The sequence below is a fragment of the Amblyomma mixtum genome, chromosome 3 (assembly GCF_055824585.1).
Source record: "Amblyomma mixtum isolate Tamu chromosome 3, ASM5582458v1, whole genome shotgun sequence".
Taxonomy (NCBI): domain Eukaryota; kingdom Metazoa; phylum Arthropoda; class Arachnida; order Ixodida; family Ixodidae; genus Amblyomma; species Amblyomma mixtum.
Window position 1 is genome coordinate 7,825,956 of NC_143014.1, and position 27,437 is coordinate 7,853,392.

Genomic DNA, 27,437 nt, shown 5'->3' on the forward strand with positions numbered 1-27,437 from the left:
AGCCAGTTTAGCAGTAATGACACAATTACTTTTTATCAGTTCGGGAATACTGTAGCCGCGCTACTCGATCATAACGTCTAGCTAAAGCCATTTATCCGCAAATCATTCTATTTCTTGCATGAACACCTACAACGTCATATTGAAAGCATACATGCAGTCAAGCTATACACCTTCTCAATAAGAGCATTTCTTTCCAATCTCTTGAGAATGTATCGAGGTGGTTCCTCACCTGAAGGGGGACGGCATCCGCACGTATACGAACTACGAGTGGCGACATCCGATCGAAGTGCTCGGGCAGAAAATGTTTTGAACATACGCAGGTCCATTTTGCTGGTTCCCAGTCGCTTTGCCCTGGTCTAACGGCCTCAGTCCACTGCCTCCTCCGCTTTGGATCTTTCGGAAACCTGTTTGAAAACAATTATTCACTGCACTCGGACAAAGAGCCACCAATAAGGCCGGGGCGGTACGAATACCACGTTCACGCCGTGTCGTGCGTTATGTTCTGCGACCATGCATTTTACTCATTACGCAGTCAATTAAATACGAAAACAAAATGCAGTATACTTACGTGTGGAAAGTGACGCCCGGTTCTTGTCCTGGCGCGCGCGACCAACATCCAGGAACGCAGCAGCTGGGCATCGCAACGTCTTTGTTGTCAATGGGAGCAGAAGTCTCACTTTCCGCCGTGTCTGACAGCTGCCGACAGCCTAGCGCGGCGCGAAATCGTCTGCTCGCGCCGCTCGCGGTGATCTTCGCGGCGCTCGCATGCCATTGGCTGAGACAGTGGCCAAGTGTCATGGCGGAGCCCTCGCTTCCGGCTTCAAAAAATGTGACGTAGCAGCCTCTCCTCTTTTCCTTCTTTCCTCCATGCATTCGAGCAATTTTCGCGCTTCACTAACCGCACGGACGGATGATTTCTCACTGAGAGCGAAGGGTTTGCAACGGGAGAGCAGTTAGCGCCCCTATGCGGCTGTACACTTAAGCCTTCACTATTAACGCTCCCAAGGGTTGCTTATTTCAGATGTGCTCTTATAACGCCATACCATTACATTGTGCAATCAAAACAAGACTTTTGTAAGCTTAGTTTTGTCTTGAAATAAATACTCGTTAAAGTGCGGCTACCTAACGCCGTATAAATCAGCATTTCACAAACTCATTTGCATGATTCGGGTACCTTTCGCCGAGCGAAATGATGGCGGCGAATTTCAGCCATTTTTTACAATGGCGGCACAACGTAAACGTGATGATACGTCATTCTGACATCACTCCAACATGTGTGCCTATCACGTGATTTACGTGATATTGTTCCAACCAATCAGATTTTAGGAAGTTGCCATTTCCGGTGTGCAGCTATTTTCTCCAAATTGGCAAGTAGAGCGCAAGTGCTCTCGCGCGGACCGCTTGTAGCTTCTTTTCCCTTCACAATCACATATGTGTACCAGCCGGGCACCAAGAATAGCGCTACGAAAATGCATTTTCAATGCCACGTCAAATCGACGTCACCGCGAAAAGTGCTCGTGTAACCGACCCTGACTGACACGCCCATCGACGGCGATTGACACTTCTGACAGCCAATCAGAGAGGCAATATGGCGCCGACAGGCGAATGTGAATATCGAGAATAGGGCCCCTGTTTGCACACTGATCTCCACTAGGTGGCTGGATGCCGCATTCCCGCTTTCCGAGACGAGCGCGAGTGAAGCCACCGGAAGTTGGACGGCTTGTCCCGGAAGTCGGGTGTCTGCTGTGTATTTCAATGCATAAGTCGCGTCTTTCACCCTTTCGTTCTCAGTTTTTTTGCGTTGTTCTCGTGCATTGTCTGCTGTTATATGAAAGACGCAAGCAAGCTGAACGAGAGAAATGTGAGCATTGTGTGCAGAACTCTGTAATTTCAGAGCAACAGAAGAAAACAGGCATGCAGGTCTCACCCTGCCGAGGGGGAAGGACAACGAGCGGGTACTCCTGCGCCTGCTCACCAACACGATGTTGTGCCCGGCAATTCTAAAGCATTTCGATCCTAAATTCGACGGGCGGTGCTCACACTGTGGGGAGGTGTCTGACACCTACCACATGGTGTGGGCCTGCCAGCAGAACCCATCCCTACCCCCTATCCCGAACCCCACCCGAGAGGACTGGGAGGCGACCCTGTCCGGTTGCTGCACCCTCGAGGCCCAAAGGGCCTTAACGCAGCGCGCCCGGGCTGCGGCAAACGCCAATGGTGTGCCTGACTAGGCATCCCACCTAGTGGTTGTAAGGGCGTGACCCTTCAGGTCACGACCCCCAACACCTCTCTCTATGATTAATAAATGTTTTCACCACCACCCAAAGGAGTACCCCACGAAACACAGAACGTCTTAGAAACGTCCTGAAACAGCTCGAAATGGCTTCACATGTCTTGCATGTGAAGCCAGAATGAAACGTCTCCGGCGCAACAAGGACACTAACACTAGGACACTATGTGCGTATGTGGTGTCCCCTCTCTTGTGACATAGTGTCCTTAGTGTTAGTGTCCTTGTTGCGCCACCGTTCATTTCATCATGCACCAACTCGCCCCTCAGGCCATTCTTCTGAAACGTCTCATATACGTCGATGGCAAGATGTCTTTTGGAAACTTCTTCAAGACATCTGTTTAAGACGTCCGCGGTTTCTGAAATGTCTAACTCAAGACTGTTACGAAGACGGGCCAATACGTTCAGGCGATTGGCAGAAAGCTGCCACCATTGATTTACCATGATATAGATCATGGCAAGCATTTTTAACCTTCACGTTTTATTGCAAACAATGAATTAAACATGCAAGTGTGGCACATAAACTTAGATTTCAGTGCCCTACACCGATATTTGCACCTTTTTAAGAGTAGGCGCACCGGTGCAAAGTCCGCGCTTTGTGCTCAAACTCTGACAGCGCATTTTGTCATATATATATAGTCCGAAATAACGTTTATCACGGTCCACATCGAGTACAACTAGCCCACCACTTGTAAAGCTGCACTGAAGTTACGCAAATCATGATTTTCTAGTGAAGCAGCGCAACGGCACAAGGCCAACGGAAGAAGAGGACAAACACAGCGCTGATCTGACAACAAATTTCAGCGCTGATCTGATAACAAATTGCATTTGTTGTCAGATCAGCGCTGTGTTTGTCCTCTTCTTCCGTTGGCCTTGTGCCGTTGCGCTGCTTCACTAGAAAATATGTCAGACCAACTCGCCCACCAGTTCATGTTGCAAATCATGAAATTTGTTTCCTAGCTGTTGCGAACGCCTCTTCGTTCGGCCTCGGCTGACCACGAGCAAGGAATGTTGCCGTCGCGCCAATACTGCTTTCTTCCATGCTGTCCTCGCCATGTTGGTGCAGTCCGCTTGCGGTTCGCGCGCATTCTTCCCTCCGCCACGGCCGGTCTCGAGAGGGGCGGCCTGAACGCGTCAGCTTGCTGCTTGGTGTCGCTCCGCTCGGTGGCGATACAGTCTACAGTCTGCCTACGTGAATTTAGCTGTTTCAAGCAAAAATAAACCTTATTGCAAGTTATAAATTCTGAGCGTCACATAAAAGTATGAGATGCAATTTGGGATTATTTTTATGTTGCTGCTTTGTTTCTTTTGCATTTTTGGAATGTAGTACTTCGTCTGGCCATTTGGAGTTGCGGTCGCTAGAGGTCGCTTGCTACGCGCGCGAAGTGGACGCTCGCAACGTTTTCTGCTTCTTTGTCTCGCGCTTGTAGGCGCTTCACTTCACGCTGCTGTTTGAAGTTTTCCCGCGATGTCTTTTACTACAAGGACTGCGCTGAAAGGTGCACCTCGTTTTCAGCAAAAGTAAGTCCCCTTCCAATTCTCTCGTGTGTTGATAATGTCAACCTTTCTGCGGCTAAGTTGCGCCTCATTCAACCGTCGGCTGTGCGTCCCTCCTTTGGTTTGCAAATCACAAAGCTGTCTCAGCCAGTGTTTTCATACCAAAGTGTAACGTTCGATGTACGAAAACAGGGCGTTTCCAAGCGTTTGAGTTCTCGTTCAGTGGGTACCGCTATGTTGCTGTTGCATCATCTTCTATGAGCTGCTTTCTTACGAAAGTCGCCCATAAATTGGAACCATAGACTAACCAAGTGTCATCATTTGTGACATAGCTTCAAAGCGACCACGCTTTGTTTAAACACGGGTTGAAAAGGCGCGAATTTTTTCTACACATTGAAGTGTGCTCGATTGCATCCTGGTAGAAATTTTATTCTTGCACTCTGTTCTGTCCTTGCGAATGTTCGTATTCAACTTAATTTGATGACTACCAGTGACACTCGTGTTAAGAAGGCGTTGGTTATGATTATAATGGCGGATCAGAATGTGCAATGCCCATTATCATGAGGTGATCATGAAACCCGTTGTGGTGGCTGTGCGCCCGTTTGCCGTTCGCAAGCTATCTGACGCCGTCCGCGGCGGCACACGTCGAAGTCGAAATACAAAAATGCCTTTGTGCCAGCTTTCTTGAGTAAGCGCACGTTAGAGAACCCCTAGTCGTCCAAATTAATCCGGAGCGCTACACTATGGCGACCCTCGTTGCCCATATATCGCTTCTGGACGTTACAAGTAATCATGTGGCATAAATTGTATTGGTTTCATGAAATTCAGTGACTGCATGCATAATATATTGTCGATGGCTTGTTTTGTTCCAGGTCTTGATGAAAATATGGAATAATACTTTGTCAGTTAACTATGATTACCTGATTTCTGTTTATTTGAGCAGGGCTACCCTGAGCTATTTCATTTGCTGTTGCTAATATTATGGAAGTGTTGTGTTTTGCCTTAGGTCTGCAGTTGGTTGTGAACTTAGAGAAAAAATAATGGAGTTGAGGGAACTGTGAAAATCCGGATGCATTACTGCATAGACTTGTTGGACCTGTCAAGCGTCTGTTTCACTATGATTGATAGCTACAACACTCAGGAAACCTACTCGGTGGTACTGCTCTGTATGTGTGCTGGCTGTTTGACAATGTAAGGAAGTAACCCCTTGGCGGGCAGGCCTCCTTGAATTTTTTTCGTAAGCCATTGCAGTGTGCACAGCTGGTGTTGCCGATGAATTCACCCTGTACATTTCTTTTTAGGTAGAAGTTCAACAGTGGTTTTCAGAGAACCTCCTGGCCTGCTCAACTTATAAAGTTTTGGTAAGCACTCTTCACAGCTGACAGTGTTTTCCCTTCACTTCATGCTTTCTTTCTTGTATAGGTGCAGGCAGTTAGCAAAAATTTATTTCACGAATTCTGTTGTTTTCTTGACCTGACCTTTTGGTTTTGTTAGACCTGCTGCGGTTTGCCAAACGAGCAAGTGCTTTAGTTATCAAAAAATTGCACACAACCACACTCCTTACAGTGCAAAACCAGATTACTGCCATTAAAAGTTTTCAAGTTGATTTTGTGTTCACGAAGCCTCTCATTCAAGCAACGACCAGATGGACCAACATACTACTTGTCACAAGAAAGTGGGGTGTCATAAACAATGCCTTCAGTCATTTTTTTCCTGTGATTTTCCTGTGAACAATTCTTTCCTGTGATTAATGGTGCACTGCAGCTTTCGGGGACGTTTATCGGGGGGGGGGGGGGGGGGGGCAAAGTTTTTTTTTGGATAGCGCACCTATTTTTTTAGGGGCTGAAAAACATTCGCTTTGTCCCACTTTTATTGAGATTTTGGGTCTGGCAATGAATGTAGGGAATGGCAGCAATTCTGCCTTTCTTTCTTTGTGAAGGCACAGACGGTAGTTGATTTTCCTGGCGCTTCTTCAGTATGCCTTCAGGGACAAAAACAGACATCAGCTGGGTAGCTTGCTTCACTGAACCTTGAGAGTTGTTTGTGACAGCTCTGGCTGATGAGGTGGGGGCATGACTTTTCGAGGGCATTTTTCAAACAAATTAATAATGACATGTTTTACGAGTTTAGAATCTTCAGAAGTGTAGGGGAGTGCAGGCTCAAGATTGGTTATTTCAGTAACGACTGAAATAACCTACCTTCAGCCTGCACTCCCCTACACTTCTGAACATTCTAAACTCGTAAAATGAGGCATTATTAATTTATGTTTGAAAATGAACTGAAAAAGTCATGCCCCCACCTCATCAGCCAGAGCTTTCACGAACAACTCACAAGGTTCAGTGAAGCAGGCTACCCAGCTGATGTCTGTGTTTTTGTCCCTCAAGGCATACTGAAGAAGCGCCAGGAAAATCAACTACCGTCTGTGCCTTCACAAGGAAAGAAAGGCAGAATTGCCGTCATCCCCTACATTCATTGCCTGCCCCACAATGTCGAGAACTCAGCAAACCGCAAACCTCCCATAGATGTCCAGATTAAGTCTGAACGTCTATGTACCAAAGCAAAATCTCTCAGACGTCTTATCAACCAACCTTTTTTCGTGGAAAAGCTGGAGACGTACCCACGACATTATATCTGCCTTAACCTAGACTCCTCGTAGATATTACTTGTCACGTCCTGGGTATGTAAGTGAGATATATAATTTAAGAAATCCATATTTTTCAATCGTTCGATATTTCGTCGTGCCTTACTGCATTTAAAGTTGGAAATCGCTGTTGACTACAAATTGGAGGCATGACCAGCGCTGCCTGGGTTTTTGTGTTTTTTCGTGCTCGCTTCACGGCAACATTATTTCATTTCATTTCATTTATTGGTTTTGTTTGGCCAGTACAGAGACTGCAAACAAGGGAGAGCAAGCTAAAGGCGCCTAGTAGCGCCTGACAGAGGCCTGCCCTCCCCATGCAAAAAAAAATGGCACTTGGCAATGGTACAAAGTTTCCATAAGTAACAGAAACTAGAAAAGCAGCGGATATATTGACAACGAAACAGAGATCAGGCATGCATAGAGCTAAGCACAACAAAACCAAGATCAAAACATAACAAAGACAAAAACTGATTAGGTAAAAACACACCACAACTAGCTATAACAAAAATATTCATGAACAGTTTTCCTAAATCTGACCTCGGACATATTTTGTAGTGACAATTCTGTTAAATATGGATAGGTGTTTAATGTATGAGGAATTATGTGAGTTAGTTTTTGGAACCCATAGTTTGTACGGGATTTTGATGCATGGTATTGAGGGTGCCTAAGACTGTATACTGTTTGGGCAATTAAATATGTGCTCTCGAAAGTCTGCCAGTTTCCTTTCATAAGGTTTCTGATATAAACAGCAAGCTTCTTGTGGTAAGCCGCCGTGATGGTTAGCAGTCTATGGTTGAGGAAGGAAGGACCCGTGCTCTCACTGTAATGTAAATTATCAATCGCTCGTACAGCTCTTTTTTGTAAAGTAAGTACTTTCACAAGATTGGTTGAGGTAGTCGTTCCCCAGATCAACAAACAATATTGTACATGTGAAAAGACTAGAGAGAAATAAATTTGTAGTTTGAATTTTCGAGGCAGTATTGTGCGAAATTTATTTAGGATACCAACAGAGCGAGCCATTTTAGTGCAAACGTAGTTTACATGATCTGTCCAGAGTAAATGTTCTTCAAAAATGACTCCAAGGAACAATGTAGAGCTGACACGAGTTATAGGAGCTTGTTCGAAGTGAATTTGGAAGTTGTTCGGAACTTCCTTATTTTTGGCTCTAAACAGTATGTACTTTGTTTTCCTGACATTAAGTTCTAACCTATTTGATTTTAACCAAATAGACAATTGGGATAACCAACTATTGGAGGCTGCTTGCAAAATATTACTATCTTGCCCTGAAAAAAATACGTTAGTATCGTCTGCATAGATTATAATGTTGTCTGCTGGACGAAGGTTGACGATATCATTAATATATAATAAGAACAACGTTGGTCCTAGAACGGAGCCCTGTGGCACACCAGACACAATCTGACCGATCCCAGATGAAATACTGTTAATAATAGTTGTTTGAGATCGGTTGTCAAGGTAGCTAGCAAATAAGGTTAAAGGAACGCCGCGTATTCCATAACACTGCATTTTTTCAAGCAATATCTTATGGTTAACCGAGTCAAACGCTTTCCTCATATCAAGGAATATGCCAACTGTTAGCAGTTTATTTTCTATGTTTTCAATTAGCTTTTCTTTGATTTCCAGTAAGGCGGCCTCAGTTTTGTTTTTTTGAAATCCGTACTGTTGCTTGGAGATGACACGGTTTTTGTCGAGATATTGAGAAAGACATGTGTTGATTGCAAGTTCTGCAATCTTAGAAAAAACTGAAAGAATGGAGATCGGCCGATAATTATTTAAATCATTAATGTCCCCCCCTTTGTGAATGGCAGTGACACGGGCTATTTTCAACTGATGTGGAAATGTGCCTGTCGTGAACATTAGGATAACTATATGTGCTAATGGTATCGCAATGACATCTGCTACTTTCTTGATCGGGACTGGAGCTATGCCATCGACACCTGGAGCACTATTACTGCGTAAGGAGTGAATAATGGTAATTATTTCTGAGTCAGTGCATGGTAACAAAAACATGGAATTACTTTGTTTACTGGTTATATAGACTGAGGCATCTTGATGTGGTCCATCAGTTGATTTTGGTGGAAAAACAGATAAGAAATGCCCATTAAATTCATTTGCTAGGTCAGCGCCATCATAGTTCGCGCCATGAATGAGGAGTGAGACGGGTGCGTTGGTTCTATTTTTACCTAGAAGATCGTTAAGTGTATTCCATGTTCCCTTCGAGCCATCAGACATGGAGAACTTTCTCGCGTAATAATCACTTCTTGCTTTTTTAATGTCAGCGCCTAACTTATTGCGGAATGTTTTGAATTGACGGAGAATGTCAGTGTCTTTTGTTCTCACAAAACGAGAAAAAGTCTGTTCTTTTCCTGTATGCGGTCATATAGTTGTTTTGAAATCCACGGCTTTCTTGATTTTCTATGAGTTCTGCGCGTTGCTTGCGGAAATGCAGTATTGTAGTGTTCTTGAATAGTAGATATAAAATTTGTGTACGATTGGCATGCATCCTCCTGTCTTAAAATATTACTCCAATCTGTGCTAGCACAAAGACGTCGAAACTCTGATAAGCTGTTTTCATCAATTCTTCTAAATGTGGAAGATTCCGGTTTACTCCTGTGTTGTTTTGGTTGACTCGGAACTATACAGAATATAGGCATGTGGTCACTAATGCTTAATGTCGAAACGCCAGCCGGCACATCACTAGTGCAAATATTCGTAAAGCACACATCAATAAGCGTTTCAGAGTTGTCAGTAATTCTTGTTGGTGAGGAAATTAAGTTCACAAATCCATAGCTGTTGTACAAATCTAGCAAATTTCTCGTAACGGACGTTTGACCCAGAATATCAACATTTATATCACCAAGAAAAACCACTTCATAATTATTAAGAGAGACATATTCCAAAGTTTTTTCAAAGTTACAAAACACAGATACCGAACCTGAAGGCGGTCTGTATATACCTATAACAACAATTTTCCGCAGCACAAAGACAAAGCTTCTACATCTTCATTCATTTCACAGCATTCAGGTAAACAGTGATAGCCGATTTCATTCCTCAAATAAATTGATAAGCCCCCTCCTCTTTTCTGTTGTCGCGCCAAAGTTACGCATTTATAATTATCAATGTTAGGAGCATCATTATCATTGCTAAACCAGGTTTCAGAAAATACTAATACATCCCACTTTAACCTCAAAGTTGACAGCAACACAACCATTTCATCTATTTTGTTTTGCAGGCTTCGTGCGTTTAAATGAAAAAAACTGAGAGAATTGTTGAGAGACTTTCCAGAATTCAGCATGTACTTATTGAAAGAATCAATATCAAAATAGGTCATGATAGGTTTCTTTTTTCCCACAGAAGATCAGCGCGCGTGAAAACCTAAGGCTACCGAATGTTTACCAAGTCGTCTTCGCAAGCAATGCAGATTGCATTCTCTCCGGTTCTGTTCCTGACAAATATTTTGCCACCTCTCTGCCAGGTATACTGGTAGCCACACTGCTTTGCCTTTGAACGTGCCAGCCACAAGAGTCGCCTGTTGAAGGCTGTCAGGTTGTCAAAAAGGCGTATGTCTGATTGCTTAGCTTTCAGATCCTTTACTTTTGCTAGCCATTGATCTTTTGTTTTCCGGCTGACAAAGCGGATCAGCACAGGAGGCGTTTTGTCCTCATTTTTCCTGTGAAGAAGTCTGTGCACACCTTCAATTTCACTCTCAGTGACCGGTTCAAGGCTCAAAGACAATGCAAGGTCGTTCACAACAGCCAACACGTTTTCGTTCTCAGTGTATTTCAGACCATGGATCTCAAGATTCTGGCGTCGTCCATACTGTTCAAGGTCATTTATTTGCCTTTTCAATCGACCCACCTCAGCCTCAGATCCCACCGATTCTACGACTTCAAGACGTTTGTTCAGATTTTGTATTTCCGTATCGTGTCGTTTTTGCGTTTCTAGAAGCTCGTCATACTTGGCTGACATCATCTGCACTGACTGTTCAAGACTTTCTATAACTTCTTTCAAGCTACTTAGAGCGTCAACTTTCTCTTTCATCTGCAAGAGAACAGTTAACTTGGCGTTGATTTGCGATAGTTCAGCCTTGTGCTCACATGCCTGTTCATTTTTCGACTTTTCATTCGACTTTCCCCCTCTGGTTCTGGCAAGTATGCAAGTCGGACACTTCCATGTGGTCTTGGAGGCTTTCCCCTTTGTACTTTCTACATAACCTCCAGAACAGTTTCCATTGTGGTAACTGCAACTGCATTCCTCACAAGTGATACACTCGTCGCCATCATCAAGGTTCTCTTTACATGCAATACAAATAGTATTCTCCGGCATTGCTCGGGACTACAACAGAGGATAAAGTACTATAGGCAACGAAGTAAGGTGACACTCGCACTACAGTATCATGGCAGCGGCAGCAGCAGCAAAGACGAAAACTATATGTAGCCTTAACAGTGATAAGTATAAATGCCCACCAACCTGTAAAATAGACGAACTCGGTCACGGAATGTCTGTACGCCGCCGCTGCCACTGCCAAAGTAACTGCAGTGCACTGGAAAACGAACGCCCCCCTGATGAAGCCGATAAGCAGCAGACGAAGCTCAATTCAGTGAAGACAGATGGCAGCAGGGGAGAATCCCGCCAGGACTTGAAATACGGTTGCTCTGAACGCTTGGAACAGCGATGTGGCCGATGAGTAGGCTCCGCGGTCGTTTCCAAAGCTCGGGCAGCGCTCCTGGGCCTTAGTTCCGATTAATCGTGTGTGCCGTCATTTGAATATGAAAGCATTCCCTACCTAGAAAGAAGAAAAATACGGGGAAGTAGTAAAGACAAATCTGAATGCACACGCATCAGGTTTCTGACTCAACTGTACGCAGTTGGTTTGAAATGCCAGTCACTTTGGTCAGGATTCGCATTGTTATTTCATTACTATTCTTACATTCAATTTATACCTTGTGCTACAGCCTGCAAGCTATCTCAACCACACTGAAAAGTGAGGGCACACTAAAAAACTTTTTTGTTATTTAGCAGCCAGGACTATATAATAACCATTTTTTCTTATTAAGCATGCTTTATTCAACTTATCCAACTATTTAAAGTACAAAAATGGGTTCAATTTTAAGGAGTTAATTTTTCTCAAAAATGTCTTAAATCAGCTAATCGCGCTAGCAATGATAACTAACTATTGGAATGTTGAACTGAGGAAAGCTTAGGCATTTGTGTAGCTGAATGTGTGACCTCATATTTCTTGAGAATAAACTTCTTGAGTCCCGCTTTTTATCATCATGTCAACACTGTAATCATGTCCAGTGCAGGCCAAAAATTTCTCCAGTTAACCCTGTGCCAGCGGTGGCCCCCTTATCCCAGCAAACTTCCGAACCTCATCTGCCCACCTGCCCTGATCCTCTCTGGTGTGTTTGCGTTCTCTCTGAATCCAGCCCGTTACCCTAACGATAATTGGTCATCTTGCCTTCATGCTACATGCGCTGCCTATATGCCTGTTCTGTGCCGCGGAGAGGCGGCGGCGGGGGGGGGAAGCGCGGTGAATTGTCTACGCCGCCATCGCGTTGTAGTTCGTATCGTATTTTATCAATAATAGCGCAAACTGCGCATGGCGATTGCAGCTGTGAAAAAAGTAATATGCTACAATTTAAAAATTATTAACTTATTTTTCGTGCCAGAGCAAGCCTGCTACTGTAAGTACAAAAAAGAGACGGTACAAAATATGAGACAGTTTCGCACATCTGCACGAGGCTAGGTTCAGCCATGGCGGCAGTGGTAGAGCGCACGGCGTGTGCGATTTCTCATCGTGTTCCGTGGGAACGTTGTGTTTGAAGAAGCTCGACACAGAATTAATTATTCCCTTATTATTGCTGGCGAGATTGTTCAACCGTTCTTTCCTTGATGGAGCTGAAGGAAGACAGTTTGCTTGCTTTTACTACTCGGCGAAGTGGACCCGTCAGTACGAATTAGGACTACAAGTCGTTTTCACCGGCTGGAATTGTGACCTATCTTATTGCGTACTCAGTCTCAGTTTACTCATTGAAGTGTATTTTATGCTATTTTTGCGTTCGTAATGAAAAAATTCTAACGCATTTATCGGCACGTTATATTTTTACGCTCACTCGTTTGGCTGTTTTGCCAAACTCGCTGTGTATTGAAACAAAGGCTGGTGATGTATGCAACTGGCCTCTACTACCGAAATGTGGGCATGCGTTCGGATGGTGTGCCGAAGTGCGAGTGCAAGCACGCTCCGCTCAGCACGACTGCCTTTTAGAGCTGCAAGGGCAACCTTTGATGCTTCATAGACTTGCGTCGGTAAAAGTGGCGTAAATTACTGGGTTTGTTTGTTGTGGTTGCTGTGCTATTCTCTTGTCACCTGTAAAAGTGAACAATTATGCTTTCTTTTGCAGCAACCCTGACTTATTGGGCTGGGCAGAAGAGTATTGATGCCACCGCAGCTGTAAACCTGACGATTATGCTCAACGAGAAGATTCAGTGAAAGCGCCGAGCGCAATAAAATACTGACGCACTCTGAAGTCATCTGCAGTGTTTTGGGCTCCCGTGATGGCCATGTACTCGCTTACTCAACTGTATTTGAGCTAGCTGGAGTGCTTGGACGTCCCGACGACTCCATAGGGAAGTCTGTGGCTGGGATGCAGTAGGTCTCCGTTCCATCTGGAGTTGTAACAGGTGTCAGCTGCATCTCGTATTGCATCTGGTTCCAGTCGCAACTGGTTTAAGGAACAAATTTCCAGTTGCAACAACTGGAAATGTGTCCCTTAAAACAGTTGGACTGGAACCAGTTAGAAATTTTCACCTGGGTATTGATTTATGTATAATCAGATTCTCTTTATATAGACGTCTAGGCTACGTAGACTGGGCGTACTTACATGTTCACAAATATCTGATAAATGTCGAGCGTGATGTCTGCAGTACGTACTTACAACGTGAACTGGACCCCAATTTTCATGTTGTAGGTACGTAGATTTTTCGTAAACGGTACTAAAATGGATGTCTAATGGAGGTGTCTAATGTCCAGCGTAAATATCTCGCTGATGTCTATGGTACGTTTTATGGTTTACTGGGAAAATTGGAACGAAAGCGAATGTTTGCGTGCTTTTGTCAGCCCCTGAAAAACTGAGTGTGCTATCCAAAAAAACTTTGCCCGCCGGTAGACATCCGCTAAAGCTGCAGTGCACCATTAGTCACAGGAAAAAATTCGTCAAATGTACTGAAGGCATTGTTCATGGCATCCCACTCTCTTGTGACAAGCGGTACGTTGGCCAGTCTGGTCGTTGCTTGCATGAGATGCTTCGTGAACACAAAAACAACTTGAAAACTTTTGCTGGCAGTAATCTGGTTTTGCACTGTAAGGAGTGGGGTTGTGTGCCGTTTTTGGATAAGTGCTCGATCATGGCCAGACACCGGAATCGGTGAACACATGAAATTATTGAAGCAGCGCGTATTCCTGCTTTGGAAGATAAATGTGTCAGCAAGCCATCTATCTCCATGTCCAAAAGAGAACTGGCCTTCTTAAACAATCGCTGAGTCGTACGTGTCTATAGTTCCTCGTTCACCTGATTTTCATTTTTTCCGGGCACATGCGCCTGTTTGCCCTCACGGTTCACGTTCATCTTGGTCGCCTGGGCTATGTCAGTTAAAAGTTAGCGCCTGTGTTGTGTGCGTCTTTCTCTGCCCTTGTCCCGTTTTGCGCTACCTCTCGTACCATGGATCACAGTTATCGACTCGCCCAAGTTTCTACCCTTGTGAATGATGTACAGTTATTAGTTGCTGGCTGTCTTGTGTATTTTTCGTCTGCTTATGTGCACTTAATAAAAAAATATTGAGTGCTGAAAATTGACATTAATTTTTCTGTTCACGATGGCCTTAACGTAACGATGGCCTTTTTTATGCCCGCTGTGGAGTGCGACTGCAAACATCTGTGTCGGAGTCATCGTGGGAGACGTGGGCATGGTGCCTACCATGCATATGGCAGACAGCTGTCAACTGTTCTTACCATGTGGCACTTTTTGTTCTCTTGAGGTATTTTTTGTGTGTTTTGATTCAATGTGTCACTTTTTTTAATCCTAAGAAGCGGGTATGTATTACTGAGGCAATAAAATGATTCTTTGATTGAAGCCATTTCTTGCTCTTTTTTTGCACTCAGAACAGAGCTTGCATTAAGAACCAACGACATTGGCTCTTTTTTTTCTTTAGTCTGAATTTTACTTGTAGTTCTACTATGAATGAATTTAATTAACACAGTTTGCCTGCCCAAAGCTTTCATCTTGCAGTAAGCATTGCAAGACTGTCAGATTTGCACAATTTACTTATATTTACGCAGCAGCCAAAGTTAAAGGGGCTTTACGAAGAGCTCATCTTGCTGTCTCACGAGCAATAACAGCTCAAGAGAAGATACAGATCTCTTGCACACTTGGGAGAAAAAATGTGTATTGAGGGTGTATGAGAAAACTTCTTGCTGTGCTCTCTTGTCTTTCTTGCCTTGCATTTGGCCAGTTGTCTACAGATGCAGATTAAAGGAGTGTTTGCATTTAGCAGAGGTCTAGCTACCAGGCAGTATATACATGAAATGACACAGCAGTTTCTTTTGCACTCTTGATATGCAAAATTTTGTTGAAAAAGAAACTGCTGCATTATCTCATGAATTAATTACCTGGTACCTAGACTTCTGCTGAAGCAAATATACTTTTCGTCTGCAGACAACAAGCCAAATATCAGAGAATAGGGGCAAGAGACAGCTAAGCAACAAGTTTTCGCACACCCTCAATGCACATTTTGCCTCCTAAGCATGGAAGACGTTTGTACTTTCCTCAGTTCTTATTGCTTGCGAGGCGTCAAGGACGGGCTCTTCGTAAAGTGCCTTTCATTGAACATCATTACATAAGCCCCGATACAAAATACCTAAAATACATCTATATACAGCTAGGTTAGACCTCTATTAGCCAACTACTAGCATCGGATACCACAGCTACAGAAGAGCTAAAACACTTCTTTACAACTAAACAAGGTATCAGCTAGAAGTCTACAAGATGTCAACAAAAACCTCTTGTAGCCGACAGATAGCGTTGCATTAGCCTAGGCTACAGGAGGTCTTCAAGACTTTGGACAGCTATATAAAATCTTGGCTATGCTTCTATAGGACGTCAAAACATCTTGGTGTAGATGACTTATTGATTTCTACATGCACTTTTTTGTGTTTCGTGGAACGTGCATTAAACATTACGTTCTTTTCTGGTTCTTGCCTTCCGAGCGTGAAGGAGAAGTAGTGGAATGACGATGAGGCTAGGTCATCATAAAACCGAATTTTCGTGCAGCAAAGAAAAGGCACAGCGCGAGAGGAACGACTGACAAGAAAGACGAATGCTGCAGTGCGCGTAAGAAGCGCTGTTAGAAGTCAACTGCCCCAAGCACCGCGAATTAAAGCCCATTCAGACTTAACTTGCTACAATACGAAACAGTACATGACACGCTCCGTCGAAAAAGCAGTACCATACCTTTTGGAGGCGCTAATGTGAACCAACCGAAAACCGTCGACACCTCACAAGATAGTATCCTAGCCCTCGCTCCTGTTCGGTCTAAACATAATTCGGTAAAATGGTCGCTACACTAAGCTGCCTGGTGAATGTTTCAACCTAATCTTTCTTATATTTATCCCCCATTGATAGCATAACTTGGGCTTGAGCGCGGGAACAAGCATCACAGTAAAGAGCAGAGTTGGCGAAGCTAGGCAAACGAGACGACACGGGGCTGAGTAGACGAGGCTCCATACTTGCTGCGTGTAGCGACGTCCTGTCGTCTGCTAGTGTCGTCCCATTGCGATGCAATGGACCCTTATTTTTGAAACGTCTTTCCCGAAGACTTCGCTGGTCTCCTCGCTCAGTTGACGGCGCAACAGGTAGGCATTGTCATGTAAAAAGACGAGGACGACGAAAAGACGAAATGCTAAGTAGGAAAACAAAACTGGAACTGAAAAACCGTGCTGTGGTCCGATTTCATGCACTGCCAAAGGCTGACTTCCGGGACAAGGCCGCTTACTTCCGGTGGCTTCATTTTCGGGTGCCCGATGCGGCATCCAGTTCCCCTAGTGGAGATCAGTGTGCTTGCATGGATAACGTAAATGTCTGCATGTTCCCGAAAGTAGGGTAGTGGGCTCAGCCTTACTGCGGGTGCGTGTATGTTGGCTTCAGCGGGTCTTTCTTATCGCAGATGCCCCGGAAAAAGTTCCTTGCGGTGGAAATGGTTCTCGCCGACGGTTCTGCAGAAGTAAACTGATTGCTTACGGATGAAGAGGAGGGCGATATATCTCTCTACCGAACGATGTTGCAGGTGAGGTTGAAGTCCACACGGCTGATGCCGACGAATGTGAAGGAGCTCTCCGGGAAGCAGCACCCTCGAAAATAGCATCTCAAGATTCCCCTCTCTGGAGGCTTAGTATTCGGGCCCAGTAGTAGAGACTGAGCTTCAACCACTGCGAGTTATCGAGCTTGTGGATGAGGAGCCGTTTGATCTCTTCGCCCGCCTACTGAACACGGAAATTATAGGCCTCATGCGAAGAATCCAATCGTTATGCCAAGCAACAAAACGACCACAGCGTCAGTATAACTGAAAAAGACACCAGTTTGTCGCCATTCTCTTCTTGAGTGGTTACCACAAGCTCCCACACTTTGACCTCTGTTGGTCGAAAGCTGAAGACCTCCGTGTTCCGATGGTGGCAAATACAATGAGCCGCGCGAAATTCCGGCTAGTAAAGAGGTACATCGATGCGTCTGACAGTGAAAACCTTGAGAAGGGTGACAAGGTGGCGAACATAAGACCTCTACTTGGGCTTGTCAATAGCTCCCTTCAGCAGTTTGGAATTTTTTCGAAGAATCTCAGCGTGGACGAGCAAATGATGCCGTATTTTGGTCGACACAGATGTAAGATGTTCATAAAAGAAAACCAATACGCTTTGGTTATAAGGAATAGATCCTTTGCTCTTTATCAGGGTACCCCTTCAACATTGATATCTTTTGCGGGAAAGCCAACGGCGAAAGCACGAATGTACCGCTTGATGCTAATGATGGCTGCAACACGAACGCAACAAAATTAATGTAATCATCAGGAGAGCGTACAAGGCGGCGCTGGGCCTGTTCGAGTCCACGAGCACGACCCGCCTCTTACAACTCGGGATGCACAACACGCTCGAAGAAATAGCCGAAGCGCAACGGACCTCTCAACTGGAGCGGCTGTCCACGACCAAAGCCGGGAGGAAGATACTGGACGACCTGGGAATAGGACACTCGAACGAGGCGGAGACGAAGCTCCCCGTCCCCGAAGAGGGTTGGTTGGTTTATGGGGTTTAACGTCCCAAAGCGACTAAGGCTATGAGAGACGCCGTAGTGAAGGGCTCCGGAAATTTCGACCACCTGGGGTTCTTTAACATGCACTGACATCGCACAGTACACGGGCCTCTAGAATTTCTCCTCCAAAGAAATTCCAGCCGCCGCGGCCGGGATCGAACCCGCGTCTTTCGGGTCAGCAGCCGAGCACCATAACCGCTGAGCCACCGCGGCGGCATAAGTCCCCGAAGAGGTCCGACGCCAGACCAGAATCGACCCCATACCCAAGAACATGAACCCCGAGTACAACAAGGGAAGAAGAGCGGCGAGGGCCAAGGCTCTCATCGACCTGCACGCCAACGACGAGCACGCGCGGTACGTGGACGCGGTCGAATACCAACGGAACGCCTTCGCAGCTGTCGTCATAGAGGCGTCGACCGGCGCCACGAGGACGGCAGCGAGCGTGAGAGGCGCCGGAGCGGAACAAGCGGAGGAGGTGGCCATCGCCCTGGCCATCGCCGACGCAGACTGCTACACGGTGCTGAGTGACTCGAGACAGGCGGTGCGAAACTTCGCCAAAGGCCAAGTCTGCAGGGAGGCCGAGCGCATACTACGAGCGACTAAACTGCAAGACAGAAGAGTAAGAATCAAGTGGTTTCCGGCGCACGCGGGCGACACGTCGGAACACAGTGTGAACCACAATGAGACGGCACCCGCAGCGGCGCGAGCGCTAACCAACCGCGCCCCGGCAACACACCGTCCGACGTGGTTCGGAACCAAGGACCGCATGACCGACTACAGCGAAATCACGAAGGCCTACCGCCTGGCTCGCAGGACTCTCCCACCCCCGCACCCGAGGCTCAGTCGAGCGGAGGCGGTACTACTGAGACAGCTCCAGACCGGATCGCTACCGTGCCCGGGACTGATGCATCGCATGTACCCCGAGACCTACCCGACCGATACGTGTAGAGTCTGCCGGAGGGAGCCGGCAGATCACACGCACATCTTGTGGGACTGCATCAGAAATCCAAAGGAAGCAAGATCAGGAACAATCCCGCCGCGGCTGGAGGCAGCCGCGAAGAGCAACAACCATGACCAACAGCTATGGGCCGTCCAGCAGGTCCTCGGGGCGCTCGAAAGGCAGGGACCCAGCGAGCCGGCAACGGCGAGCGGAGACCCGCGCCGAGTAACGGCAGCCTCGTAGACCATAGAGAAAGATATTGGTAAAGAGCGGACACTCCCATAGGGCCCAGCGGCCCATTTGACTGCAGCGCACCAAGCGGGCGGAGTCTCATAACATCCGGTTTCGGTTTCAACGCGCGCAGTTTGAATGGCTGCATGCGCTGCGCCTCGCTGCCTGGGGCGACTTCCGGTTCCGGTTTCAGGGGCGCGCGGTTTGAATGTTAGCATACGCCGCGCCCCCTGCGCCGTTGGCAGCGTATAATTAAATAGATTTCGAGTGCTTTTGACCAGCCATGAACGCAGCTGCATCACAGCCTTTGCCACATATTAGCACTCCACAAAAGACACCAGGGTTTGAGTGAAATGAGAACATTTATTTTGTGCAACATAAACAAAGCCGTGGGATGCGGAAGATGGTTCCTGGCCTCCTGCTCAAGTTGATCCTGTTGCGGCACCACGGCACACAGCAGGTGTTGCCGACGGGTGGCATCACCTGAAAAATTCGCAAGTATGGTCATTCTCAGTCACCTTATATTGTAACTCAGTAAACAGTGAAAAGGTGCGAAAGCGGCGAGGGAACGAAATTACGAGCGGAGTAAACATGTTTTTGCGAAACTCGCGTGCTGAACGTCGTTGCGCAAAGTACAATACACATACCGTACTACACGGCAGATACCAATCAGCTTTTTGCAAGCATTTCTACATTCCCCGACGTTATTGTCTACCTTCTAAAACCTAGGTGGACAGCAGAGTACGCGGTTTGTTCGAGAATATTTCGTACAAAGACGGCCACAACACGGACTACGAACCAGAAGTACACAATGTGTTAGGAGCACTGAGAAACACACGGGTGCAACGTATGTTTTAAGAAGCATAGAAAATTAAACTATCGGCGCAACAGTTCCTGGTTTTCAAGCTCTTTAGAGTTTAGAAAGCCCGACGCGTTGCCTTTTTTTGCCGGTTTTCAAAAGCGCATCCCTGTGTTGTCAATGCACGGGCGAAATGTGCGTTTCCACGAGCGCAGATAACGGACTCTTTCACACGTACTACATAATACATACGTACTACAAGAGTAAGGTTTTTGAGCTTTTCGTGCGTCATCTTTTTTTTCCACCAGTCTTGAAAACTACGGTCCCGTACTTGCTGCGCGGGAACGGTCGTCTTCGCCGTTCGCCCACTTTCAAAAAAGTACATTTTAACCTTACACCGACAAATGTCACCCATAAGAAGTTACATATTGTCGGGGGCCATTCAAAAACGTGACGTCCCGAGAAAGCGCGAAACCAAGCAAAACTAACCGCTAGGCACAGCGCGTCGGGCCACAGGCCGTGGGCAGGTTTTTTTTTTGTCTCTACGCACGGACCGGCGAGGCTGCATCATGCAGCATCATTCCTCCCGCCGCTCCCGCCACGGCGTAGCATGACACAGCGTGCGCGCGCCCTTCACAGCTGCGCCGGCGTACTAAGCTAGAGTGCTCGAAATGCAGCGTAATTTTGCATAAAGTGCTTGAAATGTAGCGTACTTTTGCAAAAACAAAACATTCCTTCCTTGACGTTGTCACAAACTGCAAGAATGCCGTGAACAACAGCCGGCTGGCCACAGAGCGAGCGCGCCGCTTCACGAACTGCAGACAGGCAACGGCGGCCGGCGCGGCCGCCTAAATTGCATGCAATACAGCGTACTTCCACAAATAAACATTTCTCACCTTGCCGCCGTCATAAACAGGAGGAGTTCTGCGTCGAAGGGCAAGAGAGACGAAAAAAATTGCGGTCTGCCCGCACGAACAAATACGCCGCACGCTTTCACGCGCACAAAACAGCCCCCACGATGCTCCGTTGTCTGCCACTCGGATGGGTCTGAGCCAAGGTAGATGTACTATGGTAGCGTAGGCTCCATAGAAGCCCATACGTTCAAAACATGGCGGCTTGTGGTGCGCAGCCAGCGCCGTCTTCGAAATGCGTGGACAACTAAAAACTGACGTCATAATTAAAACAAAAACGCGACGTCAAAGTCACGTGTTTTAGTGACGTCATATACGTGACGTCAGCGTCAGGTGCTGCTTGGCGGGAAAAATAAACTGCTGAACGCCGCGACGCTTCAGCGCGACACCCGACACGAGAACGAAGAAAGAAGACACGAGTGCCGACCACCAACGCTATTTTTAGGTAGTCAGTTCTCGTTGTGCCTTTTTCCTTCGTCCTCGCCTCAGGTGTCGCGCTGAATGTCGCAGGTGTCGCGCTGAAGCGATGAAATGTGACGCCGCCAGACAGGTTATCGCTCGCACATCGTGCAACCGCACACCTCTTTTTTGCGTACGGAGGCGCCATGGCCACAGACGATGCCCTTTGGGGGCAAAAGCGACAGAACCGCACCCAACGGAACGAAACTAAACAGAAGCGCTGGCAAAAGGCAAAAGCGGAAACTGTACACGAACGATGCACACCAAGAACTCGAGCAACAAGCAACGAGGAAAAAGTAGGGCTAGCAGAATCGAGTTTCAAACAAAAGCAAGCAGAATGGTCAAAAGATATGACCAGGGTATTACATCAGAGCACCGTCAACCTTGGCATCGTCCCGCTGCCATTGCCGCTACTCTGAGCGAACGCTGTCATAAATTTTTACTAAGCAAGCGCTATACTTTCTAACAAAATGCACACAACTAAAATATTTTAAAAAGGAATCACTGCAATTGTTTTTGAATGCTTTTGAAACACAAAATATGTCCTAATTATTTTCCTCTTCTAGTTGTTTGTCCACTCATTTCATTTTGGCGCTTTAGTTCCACCCATAATTTGATGTCGCTAGCACTTGGTTCTGGACCGCATTCGGGCTCCGGCTTCGCGACCTATTTCAATAGACCTTGTCTGAGCCGCCGCGCCGGCTACCCGCCCGCGCGCGCGCGCGCGTTTAGAGACTGGTGGCGCCATCCTGGAGTTGGAAGATTACCTAGTGGAGGAGGAGGATTGCGCGTCATTTCCTGGGGCCAGATTTCGCCGAGTGTCCGCTCTTTACCAATATCTTTCTCTATGCGTAGACGACGTAGGCCCCAGGGTTGCCAGATGGCTCCGACCTTAGGTAGCCAAATTGGCTTCCGTAGTAGCCCAAACGTAGCCAAAAGCGAAATTTTTGCGTAGCCCAAAAGTAGCCAAAAAATATTTGTTTTTGTGACGACATTTCTTAAGCATATTGAATTAATTTTCGGCAAGAATATTTTCATATTAGATTTCTTTCCCGCACATGATGTCTGAGGGGGTGCGCACGGCGTGTTCTTTCCGTTGTTACATTTCGCATCCGTCATGCGCGCTAACCAGTGCGGCTAACCAGGTGCGCTAACCAGGTCCTAAAGATGGGGCTGAAGTTCCACTTTGCAGGTGCAGCAGTAGGCCATATCACCTGAGGCAGGTGACGACAGCCAGTCTGCACGCGGAAAAGAACGGCGGCGCTATATAACGTAATCACAGCTCTAGTTTAGGAATATTTCACCCTTTAAATGTTCGCGCGCAGATTAGACACATCGACAGTGAAAATACTTTACTATATACTTACACAGCCTCACATTTCAATTTTATGCTTTAAGAGAAAGGTTCTCACTGAGAGCGTCACCTCAAAGCATCTAGCGAGCGCCGTCTTGATGCTACATGTGAACGGCCGGGAGGCAGGGAACAAAGTGTGTTTATTATCAGACAAGCGGCTGCTTATATAAGGACAGGTACAAGCATGAGCATGCGCACTTGGTACCGTAAGGGCACGTGTTAACATGACAGTGCGCATACTTACATCTTCCTTCTTTTCGAAGAGAAAGAAAAAGAAACAAGAAAAAAAAGGAAAAATAGTTCCCAAATTCACATGTCAGGGACCTAAAGCTGCGGTCTCTCTGGCAGAGGGTAACGTTGTGGCGGTCTACGCTGACGGTCACTTCTACGAAGGATGCCCTCAGGTTGTAGCTCCGCCATCTGGTCAGGCTGGGATACCGACTCCGGAGAAATGGTCGCTTCAGGGTCCGACGTTGGTTGCATTTCTTTGGAACTGAGATGCTCCCTGGTGCGCCGCAGCTCTTGTCCGCTGTCTGTAAGTAGGGTGTATGACCTAGGCTACAACCACAGCTGGCGACCATGTTCTGCGTATGGTGTCGTGCACCGATACTTGAGACCCGCTGCGAAGATGTGGTAAACGCTTAGCCGTTCGGGTGTAGAAGACGCGCTGCTTTTCTCTTATTTCCTGGAGGCGATTGCAAACGGATTGCGATGGCACAGTTTGCGGTTTGAGGTGCTGGGGAAGAACCGGCAACTGGGTCCTTGTTTGGCGGCCCATCAACCTTTGAACGGGCGACTTCAGTTGCTCGTCCCTTGGCATGTTTCGCCACTCCAGCAGGGCGCTGTAAAATTCCAGGGTTGCGAAAGGACACTTCGTGAGCAGTTTTTTCGCCTCCTGCACCGCACGCTCCGCCATGCCGTTACCACGAGGATAGTACGGGCTTGACGTTACGTGGGCAATTCCTAGCTGCGCAGCAAAAGAGCGGAAACAGGCGCTGTTGAAAGGTGGGCCGTTATCACTGCACAGCTTTGCCGGGATTCCATGAGTCGCGAAGACGAGCATGCACGCATTGTTTACCGCTGTCGCTGTTGTCTGACGTAGCTTTTGAACCTCGAAAAAGAACGAGTAGAAATCCACGAGGATTAGGTAGGACTGGTCATCGTGGTGGAAAATATCAAGCCCTACTACTTGCCATGGCAGGCCTGGTATCTCGTGGCTAAGCATAGGCAGTCTAGTGTTCCTGCGCTTGTACTTTTCGCACGCTGCACATGACTTAGCTAGAGATGAGATGTCTGCGTTCATGCCGGGCCAGAACATTACTTCTCTAGCTCTCATCTTCATTTTTTCTTCGCCTCCATGTGCGGTGTGCAGCAAGCGCAGAATTTCCGGTCGCTTGGCAGGAGGAATGACTATTTTGTTGCTTCTGAGTAGCAGGCCTTCCTCAACGTGCAGCTCGTTGCGGTAGCACCAGTATGGACGCAGGGCATGCGGCACATGGTCCTTCATTTCCGGCCATTCTGTGCTCGAGTAACGGCGCAGTTCAGCCATACTAGCGTCTTTGTTAGTTTCATGCTGAATACTTTCGAGCTGCTGGTCGGACACAGGAAGCGAAGAAACAACGCTGACTTGAAATTGTTCTGTCTCGTCGGTTAGTTCCTTAGTACTCGGGAAGCGAGAAAGCGCATCGGCTAAAAACAACTTCTTTCCTGGTTTGAAGGTCACCTTGATTGGGAATCTTTGCAAAACAAGCCTCATGCGTTGCAATCGTAGAGGGCATTCACAAAGTGGCTTTTTGAATATAGATTCCAGAGGCCTGTGATCAGACTCGACGATAACCTCTGATTGGCCGAAGATATAATCTTGAAATTTTGTGCAACCATGAACAATTGCCAATGTTTCCTTCTCGATCTGCGCATAGCGCTGCTGTGCTTCTGTTAGCGAACGGGATGAGTACGCAACTGGCTGCCCATTCTGTAGAAGAACGGCTCCTACTCCATGCTGACTGGCGTCTACTGACAAGGTGACTGGTTCTTCTTGGTTAAAATAGGCAAGGACTGGCGCCTTTGTGAGAGTCGCTCGAAGCTGAAGAAAACTGCTATCTTGCTGGTCTGTCCAGACCCACGCGACGTCCTTTCTCAACAGCTCGCGAAGCGGCGCTGACAACGTGGATATGTTAGGAACAAACCACGCCACGAAGTTGATCATGCCGAGGAAAACTTGCAGTTCCTTACGGTTTTGTGGTTGCGGAACTTGCATGATGTCTTCGACTCTGCTCGGGTCCAGGCACAGCCCCTCTGGAGTCAGAATGTGGCCCATGTAGCGGACTCTGGGCTGGAGGAAATTGCACTTGTTCTTATTGAGCTTCAAGTTGTGTTCGCGACATCGGGACAGCAAAGCTACTAAATTGCTGTCGTGTTGCTCTCGCGACTTTCCCCAAACCAATATGTCGTCCATAACGACAGCAACGCCCTTCAAGCCCTCTAGTACCCGGTGCATCACCCGCTGAAAAATTTCCGGCGCTGAAGCGATGCCGAACGGCATGCGCAGGAATCTGTATCGCCCGTAGGGCGTGCTCATTGTGCATAGGCGGGAGCTCGGCTCGTCCAACTTAATCTGCCAGAATCCTGATGATGCATCAAGAGTAGAAAAGAATTTCGCTCCATGCAGCTGCGGTAGGATATCTTCTAACGTCGGCATGTGGTAGTGCTCCCTCAGAAGTGCCTTATTTAAGTCAGAAGGGTCCAAGCATATGCGTACTTTTTCTTTCTTTACCACTACAACCATGTGACTAGACCAGGAAGTCGGTTCTGTTACCTTAGCAACGACGCCGTCGTGCTCCATCCGGTCCAGCTCAGCTCGGACGCGCTCCTGAAGTGCGATGGCGACTCGTCGCGCTGGCTTGACGACGCCTCGAGCTTCAGGTTTCAGCTCCATGTGGTAGGCTACGTCCTTGATTTCTCCCAAACCCTGAAAAACATCTTCAAATCTTTCTACTATTTCCTTAATTTCTGAGGCGTCCACGGTGTTTATGCGGCCAATCAGCCCTAAGCGTTCAGCCACCTTGCCGCTCAATGTAACAGGAACTGCTTGTTTAACGATAAAGAATAGCGCAGTGGTAGCCTGCGTTGTACTGGCGACCGGAAGCTCAATCTTCTTCGTCGCCTTTTCTATGTGCCCGAAAAACGACCGTAGCGTAGAGCAGCAGTCTTGTGCTGGCTTCGTAGTTATGTTACTGAGCGTCGCTTCGGGCATGACGCAACAGTTGGCTCCAGTATCAATTTTGCAGCGTATGGCGGAACCTGCGATGTCGACAGTCGCTGACCAGCGGTCTTGGTTATCAGTTGCATTGACTTCCAAGGTTTGAAGGAAGTAACCCTCGTCCTCTGCCATTTCGACCTGTTTTATCTTGCATCCTTGGCCCCTCGGTCTTGCTTGTTGACGGCATCCACGCGCGAAGTGATTTCGGCCTCCACACTTGTTGCAGCGCTTTCCTTGCGCAGGGCACTTTCCTTTTCCGTGCTCCGTGAAACAGCAGTTCGGGCAAATTCCGAGGCTAGCTTTCGATTTCACTGCATGTATGGCGGCCTCATCTGTTCCGCTCACTTCTGCCTCCCTGATCTCGTTAAAATGCTCCTTCGCTTGTTCCCTTGCTCGGCATATTTCCACTGTTGTGGCATACGACGGATTTTCAGACAGAAGTTTCTGCTGCAGGTCCATGTCTTTAACTCCTAGAATTATTCGACTGCGCAGTAGTCTGTCCTCTAGCTCTCCGAATTCGCACAAGCGAGCAAGACTTCGGATATCGATTAGCCATTCGTTAAAAGATTCGCCCTCACGTTGATCTCGGGAGCCGAAACGAAACTCGTTGAATGTTAAATTCTTCGCTGGTTTGTAGTGGGCCTCAAATTTTTCAATCAGCTTATCGAGGTCTTTCTTTTCGTCCTCATTTGCGAAATCGAAGGTATAGAACACCCGCCTTGCTTCTTCTCCAATCGTCACAAGAAGGGTTGCTGCCTGAACGTCTTTAGGCTGCTTCCTTAGTCCGGTCGCCGTAGAAAACAGAGTAAACTCACTTTTCCAGATGATCCAATTCTGGTAAGCGTCACCCGTACTTTTCAGTGGCTTTGGCGGTGGAAGAACCGTCGAGGCCATGCTTCTTTCTCTGGAGGGTACTAGGGGTGCAGCTGGACGAGGGGGCGGCGAAGAACAGCGGTGAACGCGGCTTGCAAAACGCGTCGCCGCCCCACTTCTGACACCATGTGAAGGGCCGGGAGGCAGGGAACAAAGTGTGTTTATTATCAGACAAGCGGCTGCTTATATAAGGACAGGTACAAGCATGAGCATGCGCACTTGGTACCGTAAGGGCACGTGTTAACATGACAGTGCGCATACTTACAACGATGTCTGAGGGGGTGCGCACGGCGTGTTCTTTCCGTTGTTACATTTCGCATCCGTCATGCGCGCTAACCAGTGCGGCTAACCAGTGCGGCTAACCAGGTGCGCTAACCAGGTCCTAAAGATGGGGCTGAAGTTCCACTTTGCAGGTGCGGCAGTAGGCCATATCACCTGAGGCAGGTGACGACAGCCAGTCTGCACGCGGAAAAGAACGGCGGCGCTATATAACGTAATCACAGCTCTAGTTTAGGAATATTTCACCTTTTAAATGTTCGCGCGCAGATTAGACACATCGACAGTGAAAATACTTTACTATATACTTACACAGCCTCACATTTCAATTTTATGCTTTAAGAGAAAGGTTCTCACTGAGAGCGTCACCTCAAAGCATCTAGCGAGCGCCCTCTTGATGCTACATTCTACGATATGCATGAGCTCAGAATAAATCAAGGATATATGCCATTAGATGGTAATCTGTGTCGATTTTATCTTCAGTCTAACAGCACGTTCACAATAATGAGAAAAACATATTGCCATTGAATTCCGGCTC

The 27,437-nt window shown here is 47.1% G+C and overlaps 1 protein-coding gene across 1 annotated transcript; it reads right to left on the reverse strand.

Annotated features, from left to right (window-relative positions):
• Positions 1-23,260: 23,260 nt before the first annotated feature.
• Positions 23,261-26,150, reverse strand: LOC149349179 (uncharacterized). Its single transcript, XM_089576752.1, has 3 exons — positions 25,307-26,150; positions 24,724-24,823; positions 23,261-23,333 (listed from the first exon to the last, which is right to left on the reverse strand). The coding sequence occupies exons 1-3, from the start codon at positions 25,880-25,882 to the stop codon at positions 23,290-23,292; spliced, it is 720 nt and encodes a 239-aa protein (XP_089432878.1). The 5' UTR covers positions 25,883-26,150; the 3' UTR covers positions 23,261-23,289.
• Positions 26,151-27,437: the final 1,287 nt, after the last annotated feature.